Consider the following 20,483-nt stretch of genomic DNA (forward strand, 5'->3'; position numbering starts at 1 on the left):
CTATGACCGGAAAGCCCTGCAGCGGGTAGTCAAAACTGCCCAACGCATTACCGGCACCCGGCTACCGACCATAGAGCACATATACCAGAAACGCTGTTTACGGAGGTCACGGTCCATCATCAAAGACCCTACCCACCCCAGCCACAGTCTGTTCGCCCTCCTGCCATCTGGGAGACGCTACAGATGCATTCGCACCCGAACGACCAGATTTAGGAACAGCTTCTTTCCCAGGGCTGTCATCCTACTGAACTCCACAAATAAACTCTAAAGCCTGCACATCTGCCAATGCACTTTATTATGTTTATGTTTATGTTAATGTATTACAAGCCAAATGAATGTTGAATGTTTAAATGTCTTAATCTAAATGTACACTCTCCGGAGCTGCAAGCCTACATTTCGTTGTACTGCACTTGTGCACTAACAATGACAATAAAAGTTGATTATGATTATGATTCAAAGTATTTAAAAATAATAAACCTGTGGAAAAAATGTTTTAATTTTAATTAATTCACCACTTACCTTGTAAAAAGCAGGCCTTACGCCTGCTTTTTACATGTCTAACTTCTGGAGACTTACCCTCCCGGGAAAACCTGTAAAAGAAACCGAAGTTCGATGCGCACGCGCAGCCTCTCCCGCGCATGCGTTCGACCTCTGAACCCCTTCTTTCAGGGGAACGGAAGTGCCGGTTTCCCGCGCATGCAGGAAACCGGCACTTCCATTGGGCTTACGGGTGAGTACCCCGTGCGTACTCACCCGTGGAGACCCGAATTTCTGGGCCAATATGGCGACCAGGACTGTGCACAGTATTCCAAGTATGGTCTAACCAAGGTTCGATACAAGTTTAACATAACTTCACTACTTTTTAAATTCTATCCCTCTAGAAATAAACCCTAGTGTTTGGTTTGCTTTTTTTTTTAATGGCCTTGTTAACCTGTGTCGCTACTTTTAGTGATTTGTGTATTTGTACTCCCAGATCTCTTTGCTCCTCTACCCCATTTAGATTCTTATTTTCCAAGTAATATGTGGCCTCCTTATTTTTCTTACCAAAATGTAATACCGCACACTTAAGTGTTGAAATTAATTTGCCAATTATATGCCCATTCCACAAGTTAATGTCTTCTTGTAATTTGTTGCAGTCCTCCTCAGTATTGACTATCATCGGCCACCCCCCCCCTCCGCCCCACAAATTTGGTGTCATCTGCAAGTTTAGAAATTGTGTTTTTGATTCCAAAGTCTAAATCGTTAATATGAATTGTGAATAAGTGGTCCCAGCACTGAACCTTGTGGGACCCCACTTCCCACCTTCTGCCACTCTGAATAGGTACCCTTTACTCCTACTCTCTGCTTTGTCTTGCAGCCAGCTAGCTATCCAGTCTGCTACTTGTCCCCTGACTCTGCATGCTCTGACCTTATTCATGCGTCGATTATGGGGTACCTTATCGAAGGCCTTTTGGAAATCTAGATAAATTACATCTACTGCATTACCCTTGTCTACTCTCTCTGGTTACCTCTTCAAAAAATTCAATGAAGTTGGTCAAGCAAGATGTTCCCTTTTGAGATCCATGCAGACTATTCATTATTATATTTTTGGTTTCTGCTTGTCCAAGATCCAGCACTAGATGAGCAGAAATTTTCTCCAATTAAATATGGGGAAGACTGAAGCCATTGTTTTCGGTCCCCACCACAAACTCCATTCCCTAGCCACCGACTCCATCCCTCCCCCTATTATCTGTCTGAGGCTGAACCAAACTGTTCACAACCTTGGTGTCATATTTGACCCCGAAATGAGCTTCCGACCACATATCCGCAGCACAAAGACCGCCTACTTCCACCTCCGTAACATCGCCTGTCTCCACCCCTGCCTCAGCTCATCCGCTGCTGAAACCCTCATCCATGCCTTTGTTACCTCTAGACTTGACTATTCCAACACACACCTGGCTGGCATCCCACGTTCTACCCTACGTAAACTTGAGGTGATCCAAAACTCGGCTGCCCGTGTCCTAACTCGCACCAAGTTCTGTTCACCCATCACCCCCTGTGCTCGCTGACCTACATTAGCTCCCGGTTAAGCAACGCCTCGATTTTAGAATTCTCATCCTTGTTTTCATATTCTTCCATGGCCTCGTCCTTCCCTATCTCTGTAAGCTCCGCCAGTCCCCCCCCCGCCACTCGCTGATTTTAATCGCTCAACCATTGATGACCGTGCCTTCAGCTGCCCTAAGCTCTGGAATTCCCTCCCTAAACCTCTCTGCCTCTCTCCTCCTTTAAGACACTCCTTAAAACCTACCTCTTTGACCAAGCTTTTGTCATCTGTCCTAATTTCTCCTTATGTGGCTCGGTGTCAAATTTTCCGTCTTATAACACGCCTGTGAAGCGCCTTGGGACGTTTTACAACATTAAAGGCGCTATATAAATACAAGTTGTTGCTGTTGCAGTAGATGGTTTTCTATTTTCTCCTTCAGTCGGGATTCCATTATTTTTCCTACCACCGATGGTAAGCTGACTGGTCTATAGTTCCCTGGATGTGTTCTATCTCCTTCTTAACTACAGGTATAACATTAGCTATCTGCCAGTCATCTGGCGCTACATCTTTTTGTAACGAATTATTAAATATGTGCTCCTCCTGAGGTCCCCACCATCACAGAAGCCAGTCTTCAGCCAATTCGATTCACTCCACATGATATCAAGAAACGGCTGAGCGCACTGGATACAGCAAAGGCTATGGGCCCTGACAACATCCCAGCTATCGTGCTGAAGACTTGTGCTCCAGAACTAGCCGCGCCTCTAGCCAAGCTGTTCCAGTACAGCTACAACATTGGCATCTATCCGACAATGTGGAAAACTGTCCAGGTATGTCGTGTCCACAAAAAGCAGGACAAATCTAATCCGGCCAATTACCGCCCCATCAGTCTACTCTCAATCATCCGCAAAGTGATGGAAGGTGTCATCGACAGTGCGATCAAGTGGCACTTACTCACCAATAACCTGCTCACTGATGCTCAGTTTGGGTTCTGTCAAGACCATTCGGCTCCCGACCTCATTACAGCCTTGGCCCAAACATGGACAAAGGAGCTGAATTCCAGAGGTGAAGTGAGAGTGGCTGCCCTTGACATCAAGGCAGCATTTGACCAAGTGTGGCATCAAGGAGCCCTAGTAAAACTGAAATCAATGGGAATCGGGGGGGGAAAATTCGCCACTGGCTGGAGTCATACCTGGCACAAAGGAAGATGGTTGTGGTGATTGAAGGTCAATCATCACAGCCCCAGGACATCGCTGCAGGGTAGTGTCCTAGGCCCAACCATCTTCAGCTGCTTCATCAATGACCTTCCCTCCAACATAAGGTCAGAAATGGGGATGTTCGCTGATGACTGCACAGTTTTCAGCACCATTCACAACTCCTCAGATAATGAAGCAGTCCATACCCACATGCAACAAGGCCTGGACGACGTTCAGGCTTGGGCTGATAAGTGGCAGATAACATTCGCGCCACACAAGTGGCAGGCAATGACTATCTCCAACAAGCGAGAGTCTAAACACCACCCTTGACATTCTATGGCATTACCATCGCCGAATCCCCCACCATCAACATCCTGGGGGGTCACCATTGACCAGAAACTTGACTGGACCAGCCATATAAATACTGTGGCAACAAGAGCAGGTCAGAGACTAGGTATTCTGCAGCAAGTGTCTCACCTCCTGACTCCCCAAAGCCTTTCCACCATCTACAAGGCACAAGTCAGGAGTGTGATGGAATACTCTCCATGTGCCTGGATGAGGGTAGCTCCAACAACACTCAAGAAGCGCGACAAAGCAGTTTGCTTGATTGGCACCCCATCCACCACCTTAAACATTCACTCCCTCCACCACCGGCGTACCGAGGCTGCAGTGTGCACCATCTACAAGATGCACTGCAGCAACTCGCCAAGGCTTCTTCGGCAGCACCTCCCAAACCCGCGCCCTCTTCCACCTAGAAGGACAAGGGCAGCAGGCGCATGGGAACACCACCACCTCCAAGTTCCCCTCCAAGTCACACACCATCCTGACTTAGAAATATATCGGCCGTTCCTTCATCGTCGCTGGGTCAAAATCCTGGAACTCCCTCCCTAACAGCACTGTGGGAGTACCTTCACCACACGGACTGCAGCGGTTCAAGAGGGCGGCTCACCACCACCTTCTCAAGGGCAATTAGGGATGGGCAATAAATGCTGGCCTTGCCAGCGACGCCCACATCCCATAAAAACAAAATTTAAAAAATAGTGCCTCGGCTCTCTCTTCTCTAGTTTCTTTTAAAATGCATGGATTCAATCCTCTTTGGGCGATTAGTTTATTTAATATTTCTTCTTTTTATTTTAAATGCGGTTGTATCATTTCTAATCTCGTCTTCCGATGTCATGTCCACCAGATCTGTCTCCCTGGTAAATACTGAAACAAAGTAATTATTTAATATTTCTGCCATTTCGCAATCGCTGCCTGTAATTTTATCCTGTCCATCCCTTAGTGGCCCTATTCCCATCCCGAATTTCCTTTTTTTTTTAAAATTATGTGCCTGTAGAATATTTTACTATTTTGTTTTATGTGCCTTGATAATTTAATTTTATAGTTCCTCTTTGACTTCCTAATTGTTTAACTTCTCGCCTAATCTCTTCGTATTCTCCCTTGTCACACTTTCCCCTGCTGTTCATGAACTTAGTGTATGCCTCTTTCCTGACCCTCAATTTTTCCCTTATATCTTTATTCATCCATGGTGTCTCATTAGTGTTGTGTTTGTTTTTGTTTTTGTTTTGTGCCGGAATATATTTTTCCTGGACTCTGTTGAACACCATTTTAAATGTTTCCCATTGCTGTTCTACATCATTGTTTGCCAATATTGTTGTCCATTTCCCAAGTTCTATTCTCAGCCCCTCAAATTGGCTTTTCTCCAATCTATTAACCTGGTCTTTGTCATGCTTATGTCCTTCTCAATTATCTTAAAGCGTATATTATGGTCACTATTGCCTATATGTTCCCCTACTTTTACTTCTCTTATCTGCTCTGGTTCATTCCCCAGTAGTGAATCCTCCCTTGTTGGGTTTCTTACATACTGAGTTAGAAAGGAATCCTGTACACATTGTAGGAACTCCATTCCCTTATCCCCTTTACCTACCTCTACTGTCCAATTAATATCTGGGTAGTTGAAATCCCCCATGATTATTATTCTATGTTTTTTACTCATTTCCCTAATTTGTTTGCATATTTCTTCCTCCACCTCCCTTCCACTATTAGGTGGTCTGTAAACAACCCCTTTTAGTGTGATTGATCCTTTATTATCTTTTATCTCTATTCACATGGATTCTATTTCTGTCTTGCTGATAGCTGCATCACTTTTTTCTACTGCCATTGTTATCTCTAATAAATACAGCTACTCCACCTCCCCTTTTTCCCCCTCTCTATGTTTTCTAAATATATGTTATACCCTGCAATGTTTGATTCCCAGTCCTGATCTTTCTGTAGCCATGTCTCAGGAATCCCTACTTTATCTGATTCCTCGCAACGAATTATTGCCTCCAGTTCCCGTTTTATTACAGACACTGTGCATTGCTGTACAGACAGTTTAACTCATTTTTAATAGCAGTTCCTCTCACTTTATTTTTAACTATCGTTTCACACTCCTTTCCAGAACTCTATTTATTCCCAGGCCATTTATGTCCTCCCTTAGTCTGTCCTATGCTCTCCTTTCCGGTTTTGATTCTATTTAGGCTTGTTGCAGTTCTTGTAGATCCCTTTCGGCAAGGACACTGGTCCCATTCCGGTTCAGGTGGAGTCAGTCCCACCGGTACAGCTCCTTCCTGGCCTAGTACTGGTGTCAGTGTCCCATAAAAAGGAACCCCTCTTACCCACACCAGCCCTTTAGCCACGTGTTAATTCTCCTGATTTGTCTGTCTCTATGCCAATTTTCACGTGGCTCAGGCAATAATCTAGAGATTATTACCCTCGAGGTCCTGCTTTTTAATTTGGCTCCTAACTCCTGATACTCCCTCAGCAGGACCTCCTCCCTATGTTGTTTGTTCCAGCATGGACCATGACAACTGGATTTTCCTCCTCCCTTTCCAGATTCCTCTCCAGCCGCCTTGAGTTATCAATTACCCTGGCACCGGGTAGGCAACACATCCTTCAGGACTCTCGTTTGTGCCTGCAGAAGATGCTATCTATCCCCCTAATTATAGAATCCCCCAGCACTACATTTCTATTCTGCTCCTACCCCACTTAGACAGCCTTCTGAGCCACGATGCCTTGGTCTGCATTGTGGTTGTCCTCCCCGCAGTCTTTCTCATTGTCCTCACTGGCAGCGAGTACATCGTACCTGTTGGACAGGATCAGTGTCTGCGGGACCACCTTCTCAACCTCTCCTAAGTCCCCGCTGCCCGGCTCCCTGACAGTCAAGACCCTCCCCTTCCTGAACTTCTGGTTTCCTCTGGGGTGTGACGGTGTTCTGGATAAAACTATCCCGAAATTCCTCCCCCTCCCTTATGTTTCGGAGTGTCTCTAACTCGCTCTCCAGCTCAATGACTCTGAGCCGGAGTGACTGAAGGCAGAGACATTTCCTGCAGGTGTGGGAAGCCAGGACAGTCTCGCTGTCCACAAACTCCCACATACTACAGTCCCAACACATCGAGAGTCTTTTTATTGATGGCCTGAATTAAAATTAGGTAGACTGCTTTTGTTAAAAAAAATTACTTACTGTTAACTCACCAGATTACTCACCCTCAGAGCTCCTCCTCCGTGCTTGCCGTGACGTCACTTGCCATTCACGGGCTCCTCCACTCCATTGACTGTAACGTCACTTTTGCAAATTTACTCAGTTTGTTTTCCCTGCTCTCCCGACGCTCTCGTACATTAAACATTAATATTGAGGGGCCAATTTTCCTAGGAAAGTGCTGGCTGCCTCTTTACGGGTCCTCCAAACTGAGTGTTACAAACACTCAAGTTCCATGAGCATTCGATTGCTCGGGTGCGCGTCCAACTTTAGGCCCGCAAACTGACATGTGAGGCGCGATTACATCACTCCAATGTCATTAACACCCAATTTAAAAGCTCTCCCTTTTCCAGACAGGAGCTTTCTGCCCAGGCTGGAGATGCCCCAGGAGTTTAGAAGAGTGAGAGGGGATCTCATTGAAACGTATAAAATTCTGACAGGGCTAGACAGACTGGATGCAGGGAGGATGTTTCCCCTGGCTGGGGGGTCTAGAACAAGGGGTCACAGTCTCAGGATACGGGGTAGGACATTTAGGACTGAGATGAGGAGAAATGTCTTCACTCAGAGGGTGGTGAACCTGTGGAATTCTCTACCACAGAAGGCTGTGGAGGCCAAGTCACTGAATATATTTAAGAAGGAGATAGATAGATTTCTAGACACAAAAGGCATCAAGGGGTATGGGGAGAGAGCGGGAATATGGTATTGAGATAGAGGATCAGCCATGATCATATTGGATGGCGGAGCAGGCTCGAAGGGCCTACTCCTGCTCCTATGTTTCTATGAAACGTGCGCCAAGTGCAAACAGGGTGGAAGCCCAGCATTACAGGGCTGCACCCCTTTTTCCCTCTCTTTAACACCCAAGAAATTGGCACACACAGGGTATTAGGCAAGGAAAAATCAGCCCCAGAACGTCTCATGCTTCAAAGTAAGACCGATCCTTGAACCTGCAAATCTTTACGGATAGAGAGAGTAAACCATGAACGATGAACACTGCACGTCTGAAATCAAACAGAAAATGTTGGAAGTGCACAGCAGATCAATCAGCATGTGAGAGAGAAAGACAGGTTAGCATCTTGGGCTGGACTCGTTAAATTGAAGGGAATGAATCGGTTTTTTGTCTTTCTAGTGACCCTGACAATGCTGGCTTTCTATACGAAGAATGTAGCTCAAATCTTTCCAACTGCAACAGTCATCACAGCACAAAAAGTAACTTATTTTATGTCCCTTACAAAACAGTCAGCCTTGAACATGTCTTTCAGTGAAAGGTTGTAGAGTGAAATGGTCTTGTTACATTATGTATTTTATTTTACAAAAACAAGCCGAAAGTTGTCGCAAAAATGCATTCCATTGTGTAATACGTCAGCAGTGTGTGTCGCAGTGGTATACCAACAACAACAACAACTTGTATTTATATACAGGAAACTCTTTTTTATCCGGCACCGGCGTGGTGCTGGTATATCAAAAAGTCCCGATTACAGAGAGGTATAGTAAAAGGTACGAGAGCCCTGTACACAGCAACAAATCCAGGCTTCCCTGTTGCTTAGCAACAGGTGCAGGAACCCCGGCCACAAGATCCAGGCGTCCCTGTTGCTTAGCAACAGGTGCAGGAAAACCCCGGTTACACAGCCACAGATCCAGGAACGGCCACTAATATGAAGTAAAACTTACCTGAACCTACTCTTGAATTTTGCCGGTTAACAGAGATTTCTGGTTATTTAGGTGCCGGTAAATCGAGAGTTTCCTGTAGCACCTTTAAATGTAGTAAAACATCCCAAGGCGCTTCACAGGAGCGCTGTCAAACAAAATTTGACACCGAGCCACACAAGAGGTAGGCTTCAAGGAACGTCTTAAGGAAGGAGAGGCGGAGAGGTTTAGGGAGGGAATTCCAGAGGTTAGGGCCCAGGCAGCTGAAGGCACGGCTGCCAATGGTGGAGCGATGAAAATCGGGGATGCGCAAGAGGGCAGAATTGGAGCAGCGCAGAGATTTCTGCACGGTACGTCAGAGCGACATGCCTAAGTGGTATGTCAGCACCATGTGTGAGCCCAGAGAGTGGGCACTGGAAAGGAAGTTGGTTGACTGACAGGAAACAAAGGGTTAGGGTTAATAAATGTTGCTCCAAGTGGAGAAAGGTTGCAAGTGGTGCACTCCAAAGATCATTACTAGCTCCACTTTGTATATACTTTACTTGGACCGAAAGAGAACAATTTCAAAATTTATTGCTGAAACAAAAGTAAGGGGTTTGGCAAAGAACGTGGAGGACTGTAAAAGACTTCAGGTGGATGTTAGACGGGTTAGCAGAATAGGCAGACAGGCAAAAATGTGAGATAATCTTGGAGGGCCAAACAAGGAATGGGAGTACACACTCAATGGAAAGATGCTGAAACATAGAAGATAGAAGCAGGAGTAGGCCATTCGGCCCCTCGAGCCTGCTCTGCCATTTAATGAGATCATGACTGATCATCCAAATTCAGTACCCTGTCCCTGCTTTCTCCCCATATCCCTTTAGCCTTAAGAAATATATGTAACTCCTTCTTGAATATATTTAATGAATTGGCCTCAACTGCCTTCTGTGGTAGAGAATTCCACAGGTTCACCACTCTCTGGTGAAGAAATTCCTCCTCATCTCTGTCCTAAATGGCTTACCCCTTATCTTTAGACTGTGACCCCTGGTTCTGGACTCCCCCGCCATCGGGAACATCCTTCCTGCATCTAGTCTGTCCAGTCCTGTTAGAATTTTATAAGTTTCAATGAGATCCCCTCTCATTCTTCTAAACTCCAGCGAGTATAAGCCGAATCGTCCCAATCTCTCCTCATACGTCATTCCTGCCATCCCAGGTATCAGTCTGGTGAATCTTCGCTGCACTCCCTCCATGGCAAGAACATCCTTCCTCAGATAAGGCGACCAAAACTGCACACAATACTCAAGGTGTGGTCTCACCAAGGCCCTGTACAACAGCAGCAAGATATCCTTGTTCCTGTACTCAAACCCTCTTGCTACGAAGGCCAACATACCATTTGCCTTCTTAACCGCCTGCTGCACCTGCATGCTTACCTTCAGCGACTGGTGCACAAGGACACCCAGATCTCGTTGCACTTCCCCTTCTCCCAATCTATTGCCATTCATATAATAATCTGCCTTCCTGTTTTTGCCACCAAAGTGGATAACCTCGCATTTATATGGAGGATCTTTTCTCTCCCCCCCCCCCCGCCAAAGTTCACACAAACACTCTCCGCCATTCCAAGTCCACCTTCGCATTCTTCTCCCCCTCTCCTCCCTCCAGTTTATGCGAACAACAATTAATATTTATATAGCACCTTCAACATAATAAAACATCCCAAGGTGCTTCCCAGGAGTGTTATCAAAAAAAAGTGACACCAAACCATATAAGGAGATGTTAGGGCAGATGAGCAAACGCTTGGTCAAAGAGGCAGGTCTTAAGGAGCGTCTTAAAGGAGGAAATAGAAGTGGAGAGGCAGAACAGTTTAGGGAGGGAATTCCAGTGTTTAGGACCTCGGCAGCTGAAAGCACGGCCGCCAATGGTGGAGCGATTAAAATCAGGGATTTTCAAAAGACCAGAATAGGCAGAGCGCAGAGGTCCAGGGGGATTATAGGACTGGAGGAGATTACAGCGATAGGGAGGGGGCGAGGCCATGGAGGGATTTGAAAACCAAGGTTGAGAATTTTAAAACCGAGGCGTTGCTTAACTGGGAGCCAATTCTTCCTGCTTGATTCCCCCTTCATCACCACACACCAGACGCTGCAGCTCCCACTGATCAAACTTTACTGCACATTGAGGCTGGGAATTCATGATCTCGCACAACAATCCTGGAACAATAGGAGCAGCATCAGGTGGCAGTGACAGATGGAGCCAGGAGAAGTGACAAGGGGCAGACTAGGAAACACCGCTGTTTTTTGTCCTTTCGATTGAGATATTAAACCGAGGCCCATCTGACAGTGAGCTTGGCTTGGTAGTAGCACTCCCACCTCCGAGTCAGAATGCCATGGGTTCAAATCCTACTCCAGGACTTGAGCACATAATCTAGGCTCATATTTCAGTGCAGTACTGAGGGAGTGCAACACTGTCAGAGGTGCAGTCATTCAGATGAAACAACAACAACTTGTATTTGTATAGCACCTTTAATGTAGTAAAACGTCCCAAGGCGCTTCACAGGATATTATAAGACAAAAATTTGACACCGAGCCACATAAGGAGAAATTAGGGCGGGTGACCAAAAGCTTGGTCAAAGAGGTCGGTTTTAAGGAGCGTCTTAAAGGAGGAAAGAGAGGGAGAGAGGCGGAGAGGTTTAGGGAGGGAATTCCAGAGCTTAGGACCGAGGCAGCTGAAGGCACGGCCACCGATGGTTGAGCGATTATAATCAGGGATTCTCAAGAGGGCAGAATTTGAAGAGCACAGAAATCTCAAGGGGTTGTGGAGCTGATTACAGAGATAGGGAGGGGAGAGGCCATGAGATTTGAAAACAAGGATGAGAATTTTAAAATCGAGGCATTGCCGGACTGGGAGCCAATGTAGGTCAGCGAGCACAGGGGTGATGGGTGAACGGGACTTGGTGCGAGTTAGGACACGGGCAGCAGAGTTTTGGATGACCTCAAGTTTACGTAGGGTGGAAAGTGGGAGGCCGGCCAGGAGTGTGTTGGAATAGTCGAGTCTAGAGGTAACAAAGGCATGGATGAGGGTTTCAGCAGCAGATGAGCTGAGGCGGGGCGGAGACGGGCGATGTCACGGAGGTGGAAATAGGCGGTCATAGTTATGCTGCGGATATGTGGTCGGAAGCTCATTTCAGGGTCAAATATGGCACCAAGGTTGCGAACAGTGTGGTTCAGCCTCAGGCAGATGTTAGGGAGAGGGATGGAGTCGGTGGCTAGGGAATGGAGTTTATAGCGGGGCCCGAAGACAATGGCTTTGGTCTTCCCAATATTTAATTGGAGAAATTGCTGCTCGTCCCGCACTGGATGTCGGACAAGCAGTCTGACAATTTAGAGACCGTGGAGGGGTCGAGAGAAGTGGTGGTGAGGTAGAGCTGGGTGTCGTCAGCGTACATGTGGAAACTGACGGCATGTTTTCGGATGATGTCGCCAAGGGGCAGCATGTAGATGAGAAATAGGAGGGACCAAGGATAGATCCTTGGGGGACACCAGAGGTAACGATGCGGGAGCGGGAAGAGAAGCCGTCGCAGGTGATTCTCTGGCTACAATTAGATAGGTAAGAATGGAACCAGGCGAGTGCAGTCCCACCCAGCTGGACGACAGTGGAGAGGCGTTGGAGGAGGATGGAGTGGTTAACCGTGTCAAAGGCTGCAGACACGTTGAGAAGGACGAGGAGGGATAGTTTACCTTTGTCACAGTCACAAAGGATGTCATTTGTGACTTTGATGAGAGCCATTTCGGTACTGTGGTAGGGGCGGAAACCAGATTGGAGGGATTCAAACATGGAATTGTGGGAAAGATAGGCACGGATTTGGGAGGCGACAACACATTCAAGGACTTTAGAGAGGAAATGGAGGTTGGGGGGGGGTGGGGGGTAGTTTGCAAGGACAGAGGGGTCAAGGGTTGTTTTTTTTTTTTTTTTTTTTGGGGGAGAGTGGTGATGACGGCAGATTTGAAGGAGAGGGGGACAGTACCTGAGGAGAGAGAACTGTTAACAATGTCTGCTAACATGGGGGCCAGAAAAGGAAGTTGGGTGGTCAGCAGTTTAGTGAGAATAGGGTCGAGGGAGCAGGAGGTGGGTCTCATAGGCAGGATGAGTGTGAAGAGGTCAAGAGAGGAGATCAGAGAGAAACTGGAGAAAGATGTGAGTTCAGGGCTAGGGCAGGGGTGAACCTTAGAGGAAGTTTGGCCCAGTGGGCTAGGGGAAGGAAGGGAAATGGCTGAGCCAGCTGATCAGATGGTCTCAATCTTAGAGACAAAGAAGTCCATGAGCTCCTCACACTTGTTATTGGAGATGAGGGTGGAGGAGACAGGGGAGAGGGGTTTAAGAAGACGGTTAGCAGTAGAAAATAGTAGCCGGGGGTTACCTTTGCATTCCAGAATGATCCTGGGTTAGTGAGCATTTTTGGCAGACAAGAGTAGGCCGATAATGCTTTATGTGGTCCAGCCAGATCTGGCGGTGAATGGCTAAACCAATTCTCCGCCATCTGCGTTCCTTGGACTTGAGAGAAAGAGTAATGGTTTGAATAGGGACTAGGGCATCAAAGGTGGTGGTGAGGGGGTGGTTGAGCACATTGGTGGCAGCAGAAATGTCTTGGTGAATGGAGGACCAAAGGCTGGACAGTTGGGATTTCGTAAGTGAAGTTGTAAGAGAGTTGGGAGTTTTTTTTCCAGGGGCGGACACAGAAAAGTAGGGTTGGGTGGGGGAAGAGGGATGTGGGTAAAAAGCGATACAAGGAGTCATTCAGATGAGACAGTAAACTGAAACCTCATCTGCCCCGCTTGGGTGGATGTAAAAGATCCCACCCGCACTGCATTGCTCGAAAAAGAGCAAGAGCGTTCTCCTGATTAACTGGCCAACGTTTATCCAGCAACCAACACCACCTAAAACAGATTAACTGGTTATTTATCTCAATGCAGTTTGTGAGACCTTTGCTGTGTGCAAACTGGCTGCCACAGTTGCCTACAAAGCAAACAGCACACTTCAAAAGTATTTCATTGGCTGTAAAACACTTTGGGACATCTTGAGGACGTGAAAGGAGCAATATACTGACACAGTCCGTGTCCATATGCAGCAAGACCTGGACAACATTCAGACTTGGGCTGACAAGTGGCAAGTAACATTCGCACCACACAAGTGCCAGGCAATGACCATCTCCAACAAGCGACACTCTAACCATCTCCCCTTGACATTCAATGGCATTACCATCGCTGAATCCCCCACTATCAACATCCTGGGGGTTACCATTGATCAGAAACTGAACTGGACCAGCCATATAAATACGGTGGCTACAAGAGCAGGCCAGAGGCTGGGAATTCTGCGGCGAGTGTCTCACCTCCCGACTCCCCAAAGCCTTTCCACCATCTACAAGGCACAAGTAAGGAGTGTGATGGAATACTCTCCACTTGCCTGGATGAGTGCAGCTCCAACAACACTCAAGAAGCTCGACACCATTCAGGATAAAGCAGCCCGCTTGATTGGCACTCCATCCAGCACCTTCAACATTCACTCCCTCCACCACCGGCGCACTGTGGCTGCAGTGTGTACCATCTACAAGATGCACTGCAGCAACTCGCCAAAGCTCCTTCAACAGCACCTTCCAAACCCGCAACCTCTACCACTTAGAAGGACAAGGGCAGCAGACGCATGGGAACATCACCACCTACAAGTTCCCCTCCAAGCCACACACCATCCTGACTTGGACCTGTATCGCCGTTCCTTCACTGTCGCTGGGCCAAAATCTTGGAACTCCCTTCCTAACAGCATTGTGGGTGTACCTACACCATATGGACTGCAGCGGTTCAAGAAGGCAGCTCACCACCATCTTCTCAAGGGCAATTAGGGATGGGCACTAAATGCAGGCCTAGCCAGCCAGCGACGCCCACATCCCATCAATGAATATAAAAAAAAAATGCATTTTTTTCTTTTCTTTCTATCTGCCAGCTAAGCTGGACGTAGAATATCCCACAACACTATTTGAAGAGCAGGAAGTTCTCCCAGTGTGTTGGCCAACATACCTCCCTCACTACCAGTAAACAGATTAACTGGTCATTTGCAATTTGCTGTCTCCAAATTGGCTGCTCTGTTTGCCTACATAACAGTGAAAGAAAGACTTGCATTTATATAGCGCCTTTCACAACTACCAGATGTCCCAAAGCACTTTACAGCCAAGGAAGTACTTTTTGAAGTGTAGTCACTGTTGTAATGTGGGAAACACAGCAGCCAATTTGCACACAGCAAGCTCCCACAAACAGCAATGTGATAATGACCAGATCATCTGTTTTAGTGATGCTGGTTGAGGGATAAATACCAGGGAGAACTCCCCTACTCTTCTTCGAAATAGTGTCGTCGGATGTTTTACGTCCACCTGAGAGTAGACGGGGACTCGGTTTAATGTCTCATCTGAAAGGCGACACCTCTGACAGGGCAGCACTGGAGTGTTAGCCTGGATTTTTGTGCTAAAGTCTCTGGAGTGGGACTTGAACCCACAACCTCCGACTCATGAGCGAGGGTGCTGCCCACTGAGCCAGGGCTGACACAAGTAACTGCATTCAAAAGCAATTAATTGGCTGTGCCAATGTGAAAGATGCTCAACGTTGCTCACATGTGGCAATTCTTTCATTCAAACACAAACAATTGTATTGTGATCACTGCAAGTTTATCAACGTATGATTTGCAGTTCATTACTTGAGATAGAGGTTGAACATTATACCCAAGTAGTAGTTAAATATAATTTCTTTTCACCTACACACAATCCAACAGCACTTCCATTAGTTTGCGTTTTATCTGCAAAAGAAATTAAAACCTCAGCTGGAGCAGTATTGACAACTGATTCCGCCAATCAGGAACGCGAATTTATTGCTGCGCTCCATATATGGGCAGACCTTCCACCAATCAGCGGGAGCACAGGCCCGTCTCCATGGAGATCGGGGCCTGGCTCTCAGGTCGTGCGCAGCAGCCCAATTCCAGTACCGAGGATGAAGGGGGAGGTTCGGCCTCACGGCGAATAAACAATGTCCGGACCCACCTTGTAGTTCTTTGCGTTCGTTTTGCTTGACCTGATGATCTTTCAATAAGCGGGATAACATGGCGCAGCCGGAGTTGCTGAAAGCGAGGAGCGCCGCGGAGAAAACCCCTAAGCCGGGAATTCACCCTAACTCTCGCGAGAAACGCCGCCACCCTTGTCCAGAAACTGGGTTCACGTGAACAGTTCAGCAGGGCCCATTGGCTGCTCCATGAACCAGAGTTGTCAACCCACTGGCGCAGTATGAGGAGTGCCAGTCACCAGAGACCTTGCACATTGCGAATGGATTCAAACATATGCAGCTGGGATTATGTCCCCCTGTTCCAGAGACTTCAGTACATAATCCAGGCTGACGCTCCAGCGCAGTGCTGAGGGAGCTCCGCACTGTCGGAGAGGCAGTGCTGAGGGAGCGCCGCACTGTCAGAGAGGCAGTGCTGAGGGAGTGCTGCACTGTCGGAGGGGTAGTACCGAGGGAGTGCCGCACTGTCGGAGGGGCAGTACTGAGGGAGTGCTGCACTGTGGAAGGGGCAGTGCTGAGGGAGCGCCGCACTGTGGAAGGGGCAGTACTGAGGGAGTGCTGCACTGTGGAAGGGGCAGTGCTGAGGGAGCGCTGCACTGTGGAACGGGCAGTGCTGAGGGAGCGCCGCACTGGCGGAGGGTCAGTACTGAGGGAGCGCTGCACTGTGGAAGGGGCAGTGCTGAGGGAGCGCCGCACTGTCGGAGGGGCAGTGCTGAGGGAGCGCCGCACTGTCGGAGGGGCAGTGCTGAGGGAGCGCCGCACTGTCGGAGGGGCAGTGCTGAGGGAGCGCCGCACTGTCGGAGGGGCAGTGCTGAGGGAGCGCCGCACTGTCGGAGGGGCAGTGCTGAGGGAGCGCCGCACTGTCGGAGGGGCAGTGCTGAGGGAGCGTCGCACTGTCGGAGGGGCAGTGCTGAGGGAGTGCTGCACTGTCGGAGGGGTAGTACCGAGGGAGTGCCGCACTGTCGGAGGGGCAGTACCGAGGGAGTGCCGCACTGTCGGAGGGGCAGTACCGAGGGAGTGCCGCACTGTCGGAGGGGCAGTACTGAGGGAGTGCCGCACTGTCGGAGGGGCAGTACTGAGGGAGTGCCGCACTGTCGGAGGGGCAGTACTGAGGGAGTGCCGCACTGTCGGAGGGGCAGTACTGAGGGAGTGCCGCACTGTCGGAGGGGCAGTACTGAGGGAGTGCCGCACTGTCGGAGGGGCAGTACTGAGGGAGTGCCGCACTGTCGGAGAGGCATTACTGAGGGAGTGCCGCACTGTCGGAGGGGCAGTGCTGAGGGAGCGCTGCACTGTGGAAGGGGCAGTGCTGAGGGAGCGCCGCACTGTCGGAGGGTCAGTACTGAGGGAGCGCTGCACTGTGGAAGGGGCAATGCTGAGGCAGCGCCGCACTGTCGGAGGGGCAGTGCTGAGGGAGCGCCGCACTGTTGGAGGGGCAGTGCTGAGGGAGCGCCGCGCTGTCGAAGGGGCAGTGCTGAGGGAGCGCCGCACTGTCGGAGGGGCAGTGCTGAGGGAGCGCCGCACTGTCGGAGGAGCGGTACTGATGGAGCGCCGCACTGTCGGAGGGGCGGTACTGAGGGAGCGCCGCACTGTCGGAGGGGCAGTGCTGAGGGAGCGCCGCACTGTCGGAGGGGCAGTACTGAGGGAGCGCCGCACTGTGGGAGAGGCAGTACTGAGGGAGCGCCGCACTGTCGGAGGGCAGTACTGACGTAGTGCTGCACTGTCGGAGGGCAGTACTGACGGAGTGCTGCACTGTTGGAGGTGCTGTCTTTTGGATGAAACATTAAACCGAGGCCCCATCTCCCCTCGCAGGTGGATGTAAAAGATCCCATGGCACTATTTCAAAGAAGAGCAAGGGAGTTTTCCCCGGTGACCTGGCCAATATTTATCCCTCAACCAACATAACAAAAACAGATTACCTGGTCATTATCACATTGCTGTTTGTGGGAGCTTGCTGTGCGCAAAATGGCTGCCGCATTTCCTACATTACAACAATGACTACACTTCAAAAAAAATTACTTCATTGGCTGTAAAGCACTTTGGGATGTCCGGTGGTTGTGAAAGGCGCTATAAAAATGTAAGTCTTTATTCCTTTCTGTAGATATGTACCCTTACTGGGATGTGGCCCCATGAATTTTGGCTGCCCCTTTGCATTCACTCCAATGATTATTGGAAATGTGTTGGTCTAGTCATTTGAGTGTCAGCAGATTATAGCATCATCCAGAGTATTTCAGCCATGCCCAATCTTCTTCTACATTCCACACACACACACACTTTTCAACAGGGATTACTGGCAATCAGGAGTGGGCGCCTTGGCTGATTTTTCCCTCACCCACCACCCTCTCTAGCCGAGTGCCACGGAGGCCAATTGTTTGCTGCTACTGTTGCCCCAGCTGAAAACAATCCAACCTACAGTTGACTCGAGCCATGTCAAAGTGGATGCTGATATCCTCCTGGAAAGAATAAGAGATCTTCAAACGGATTGGGCTGGCAGTATTTACACAGGACGCTCAAAGAAATGAGTGCCATGCTCAATGAGCCCCTGGTTTGTATATTTAACAGCTCGCATGGCAGCAGGGACACTTCCCATGGACTGGAGAGAGGCCCACGTGGCGCCAATATTCAACAAGGGCATCAAGTCAGAACCAGGAAATCCCAGGCCCATTAGCTTGACTGTGGTTATCGGCAAGTTGCCAGAAGGGATCATTATAGATGCACTGCAAAACCATATAGACAGAAAAGGAGTTGTTGGAGTCTTTAAACATAGCTTCTGGAAAAGAAGGTCATGTCTTACCAACCTGGTTACTAAGTGGATGAAGGTAAACCCAGTTAGTAGTGTATACTTGGATTTTCAAAAAAAAACTCTCAACAACGTGCCACACAATAGGCTACTTAATAAGATACAGTCCTGTGGGATTGGCTGGCAGATCTTAGGTTGATAAGAAATTGGTTGTACTCTCCTAGCCAGAAGCTTGTTATTCATTGTAGTGGTTCTGCATGGATTACTAGTCGAGTCCCATAGGATCTGTAGTGGGACCATTGCTCTTTACAATCTTTTTAATAATTTGGATGAAATTATTGAGGGAACCGTCTGCAAGTTTGCAGATCATACAAGAAGTTGTGAACGTGCTAGAACCTTGGCTGAGGAGAAACCGCTACAATCCACTCTAGATGTCTCTTCTGCCAAAAGGCAGTGGATGCTGGATCAATTGAAATTTTCAAGACTGAAATCAATAGATTTTTGTTAAGTCATGATATCAAGGGATATGGAGTTATGGTATAGATCAGCCATGATTTGATTGATAGGGAAATGGGATCGAGGGGCTGAATGACCTCCTCCTGTTCCTGTGTTAGATGTGATGGGAGAATGGGCCTATGTCTGGCAGATGTCATTTAATATAGATAAATGTAGTGTCGTCCACATGGGTAGGGCTAATGCCATCCATGTATATACCATGCGGGGTTCTGAACTACGCTCTGTTGAGCGGGAAAGAGACCTAGGTGTTCTACTGTGCGAGTCTCTTGAGGCTCATGACCAGTGCTGCAAGGCTATAACAAAAGCAAAGAGTATTAGGATGTATTGCTGGGATGATCCATTATAAAACAAAGAGCACCATAGTGTCCTTGTATAAGAAATAACAACAGAAAACGCTGGAAATACTCAGCAGGCCAGGGCAGCATCCGTGGAGAGAGAAACAGAGTCAACGTTTCAGGTCGATGATCTTTCGTCAGAACTGGAAAAAAGCAGGAAAAGAAATAGATTGTGAAGCAAGTTAGGGGCTGGGAAAAGGGGAGGGGATGAAAGAACAAAAGGGAAGGTCAGTGATAGGATAGAAAGCAGGAGAGATTGAGAGACATTAAGAGATATTCAAGGCAAGAGGAGGTGGTAATGGGACAGGTTAAGGAACATAGGATGGCTCCAGATGTTGTGTGAATTGCGCTGGCAGAATGAGGGACAGCTGCCATGTGGGAGGGAAGAAAAAAGGCCAAACAAAAGTGGATAAAAAAATTTAAAAAAATGTGTGTATATATATGTGATAGGGGCCGAGGTTATGATCTGAAATTGTTGAACACTATGTTGAGTCCAGAGGGCTGCAGAGTACCTAATCGAAAGATGAGGTGCTGTTCTTCGAGCTTACGCTGAGCTTCCGTGGAACAATGCAAGAGGCCGAGGACAGTGAGGTTCGAGTGGGAGTGGGGCGGTGAATTAAAGTGACAGGCCACCGGGAGCTCGGGGTCCCCCTTACGGACTGAACGGAGGTGTTCCGCAAAGCAGTCACCCAATCTGCGTTTGGTCTCCCCAATGTAGATGAGACCACATCGTGAGCAGTGAATACAGTATACTAAATTGCAGGAAGTACAAGTAAATCGCTGTTTCACCTGGAAGGAGTGTTTGGGGCCCTGGACAGTGGGAAGGGGGGAGGTATAAGGGCATGTGTTGCATCTCCTGCGCTAGCACGGGAAGGTGCCAGGGGAAGGGGTGCTGGGGGTGGTAGAGGAGTGGACTAGGGTGTCACCGAATGCTGAAAGGGGAGGTGAGGGGAAGATGCGTGTAAGCGCAGGAGACCTTGGTTAGGCCCCCATCTGTGTCCAGTTCTGGTTCCCTCACATGGTGGGTGATCTCAACACTGGAAAAGGTTCAGAGGAAGGCCACGAGATCAATACCTAGTTTAAAGGCCCTTAGTTACCTCAATAGGCTGAGAGAACTGGGTCTTTTAATCTACAAAAGCAGAGACTTCAGGGAGATTATATTGAGGTCTTTACAATAATGAAGGGAATAGACTGTCTATGTGAATTAACTATTTAAAATACTCTGTGAGGTAGGCTAGGGGGACCCAGGGGACATGGGTATAAGTTATGTAAGCATCAAACTAGCTTGCATGTCAGGAGGTTTCTCTCTTCAGAGGATCATCAACCTTTGGTTAAAGCTGCCGGCTCGTGGAGTGAGTGCGGATTTACTGCAAGCGTTCAAAAGAGAGCTGAAGGAGTTCCTTGGTGTAGCTGATTGACAGTGTACAAAAGGATAATGTTCTCTCTAATTT

At 48.3% G+C, this 20,483-nt stretch overlaps 1 protein-coding gene across 1 annotated transcript in view; it reads right to left on the reverse strand.

The window, feature by feature from the left end:
• bloc1s1 (biogenesis of lysosomal organelles complex-1, subunit 1) overlaps positions 1-15,576 on the reverse strand; it is a 116,895-nt gene extending 101,319 nt beyond the window's left edge. The window contains exon 1 of the mRNA XM_085972712.1: positions 15,429-15,576. Within this exon, the coding sequence (XP_085828838.1) occupies positions 15,429-15,489 (61 nt within the window). The 5' untranslated portion in view covers positions 15,490-15,576. The remainder of the gene's footprint in view (positions 1-15,428) is intronic.
• Positions 15,577-20,483: the final 4,907 nt, after the last annotated feature.

Source organism: Somniosus microcephalus, chromosome 33, assembly GCF_052327205.1.
Source record: "Somniosus microcephalus isolate GS21.2 chromosome 33, FLI_Smic_1.0, whole genome shotgun sequence".
NCBI lineage: Eukaryota > Metazoa > Chordata > Chondrichthyes > Squaliformes > Somniosidae > Somniosus > Somniosus microcephalus.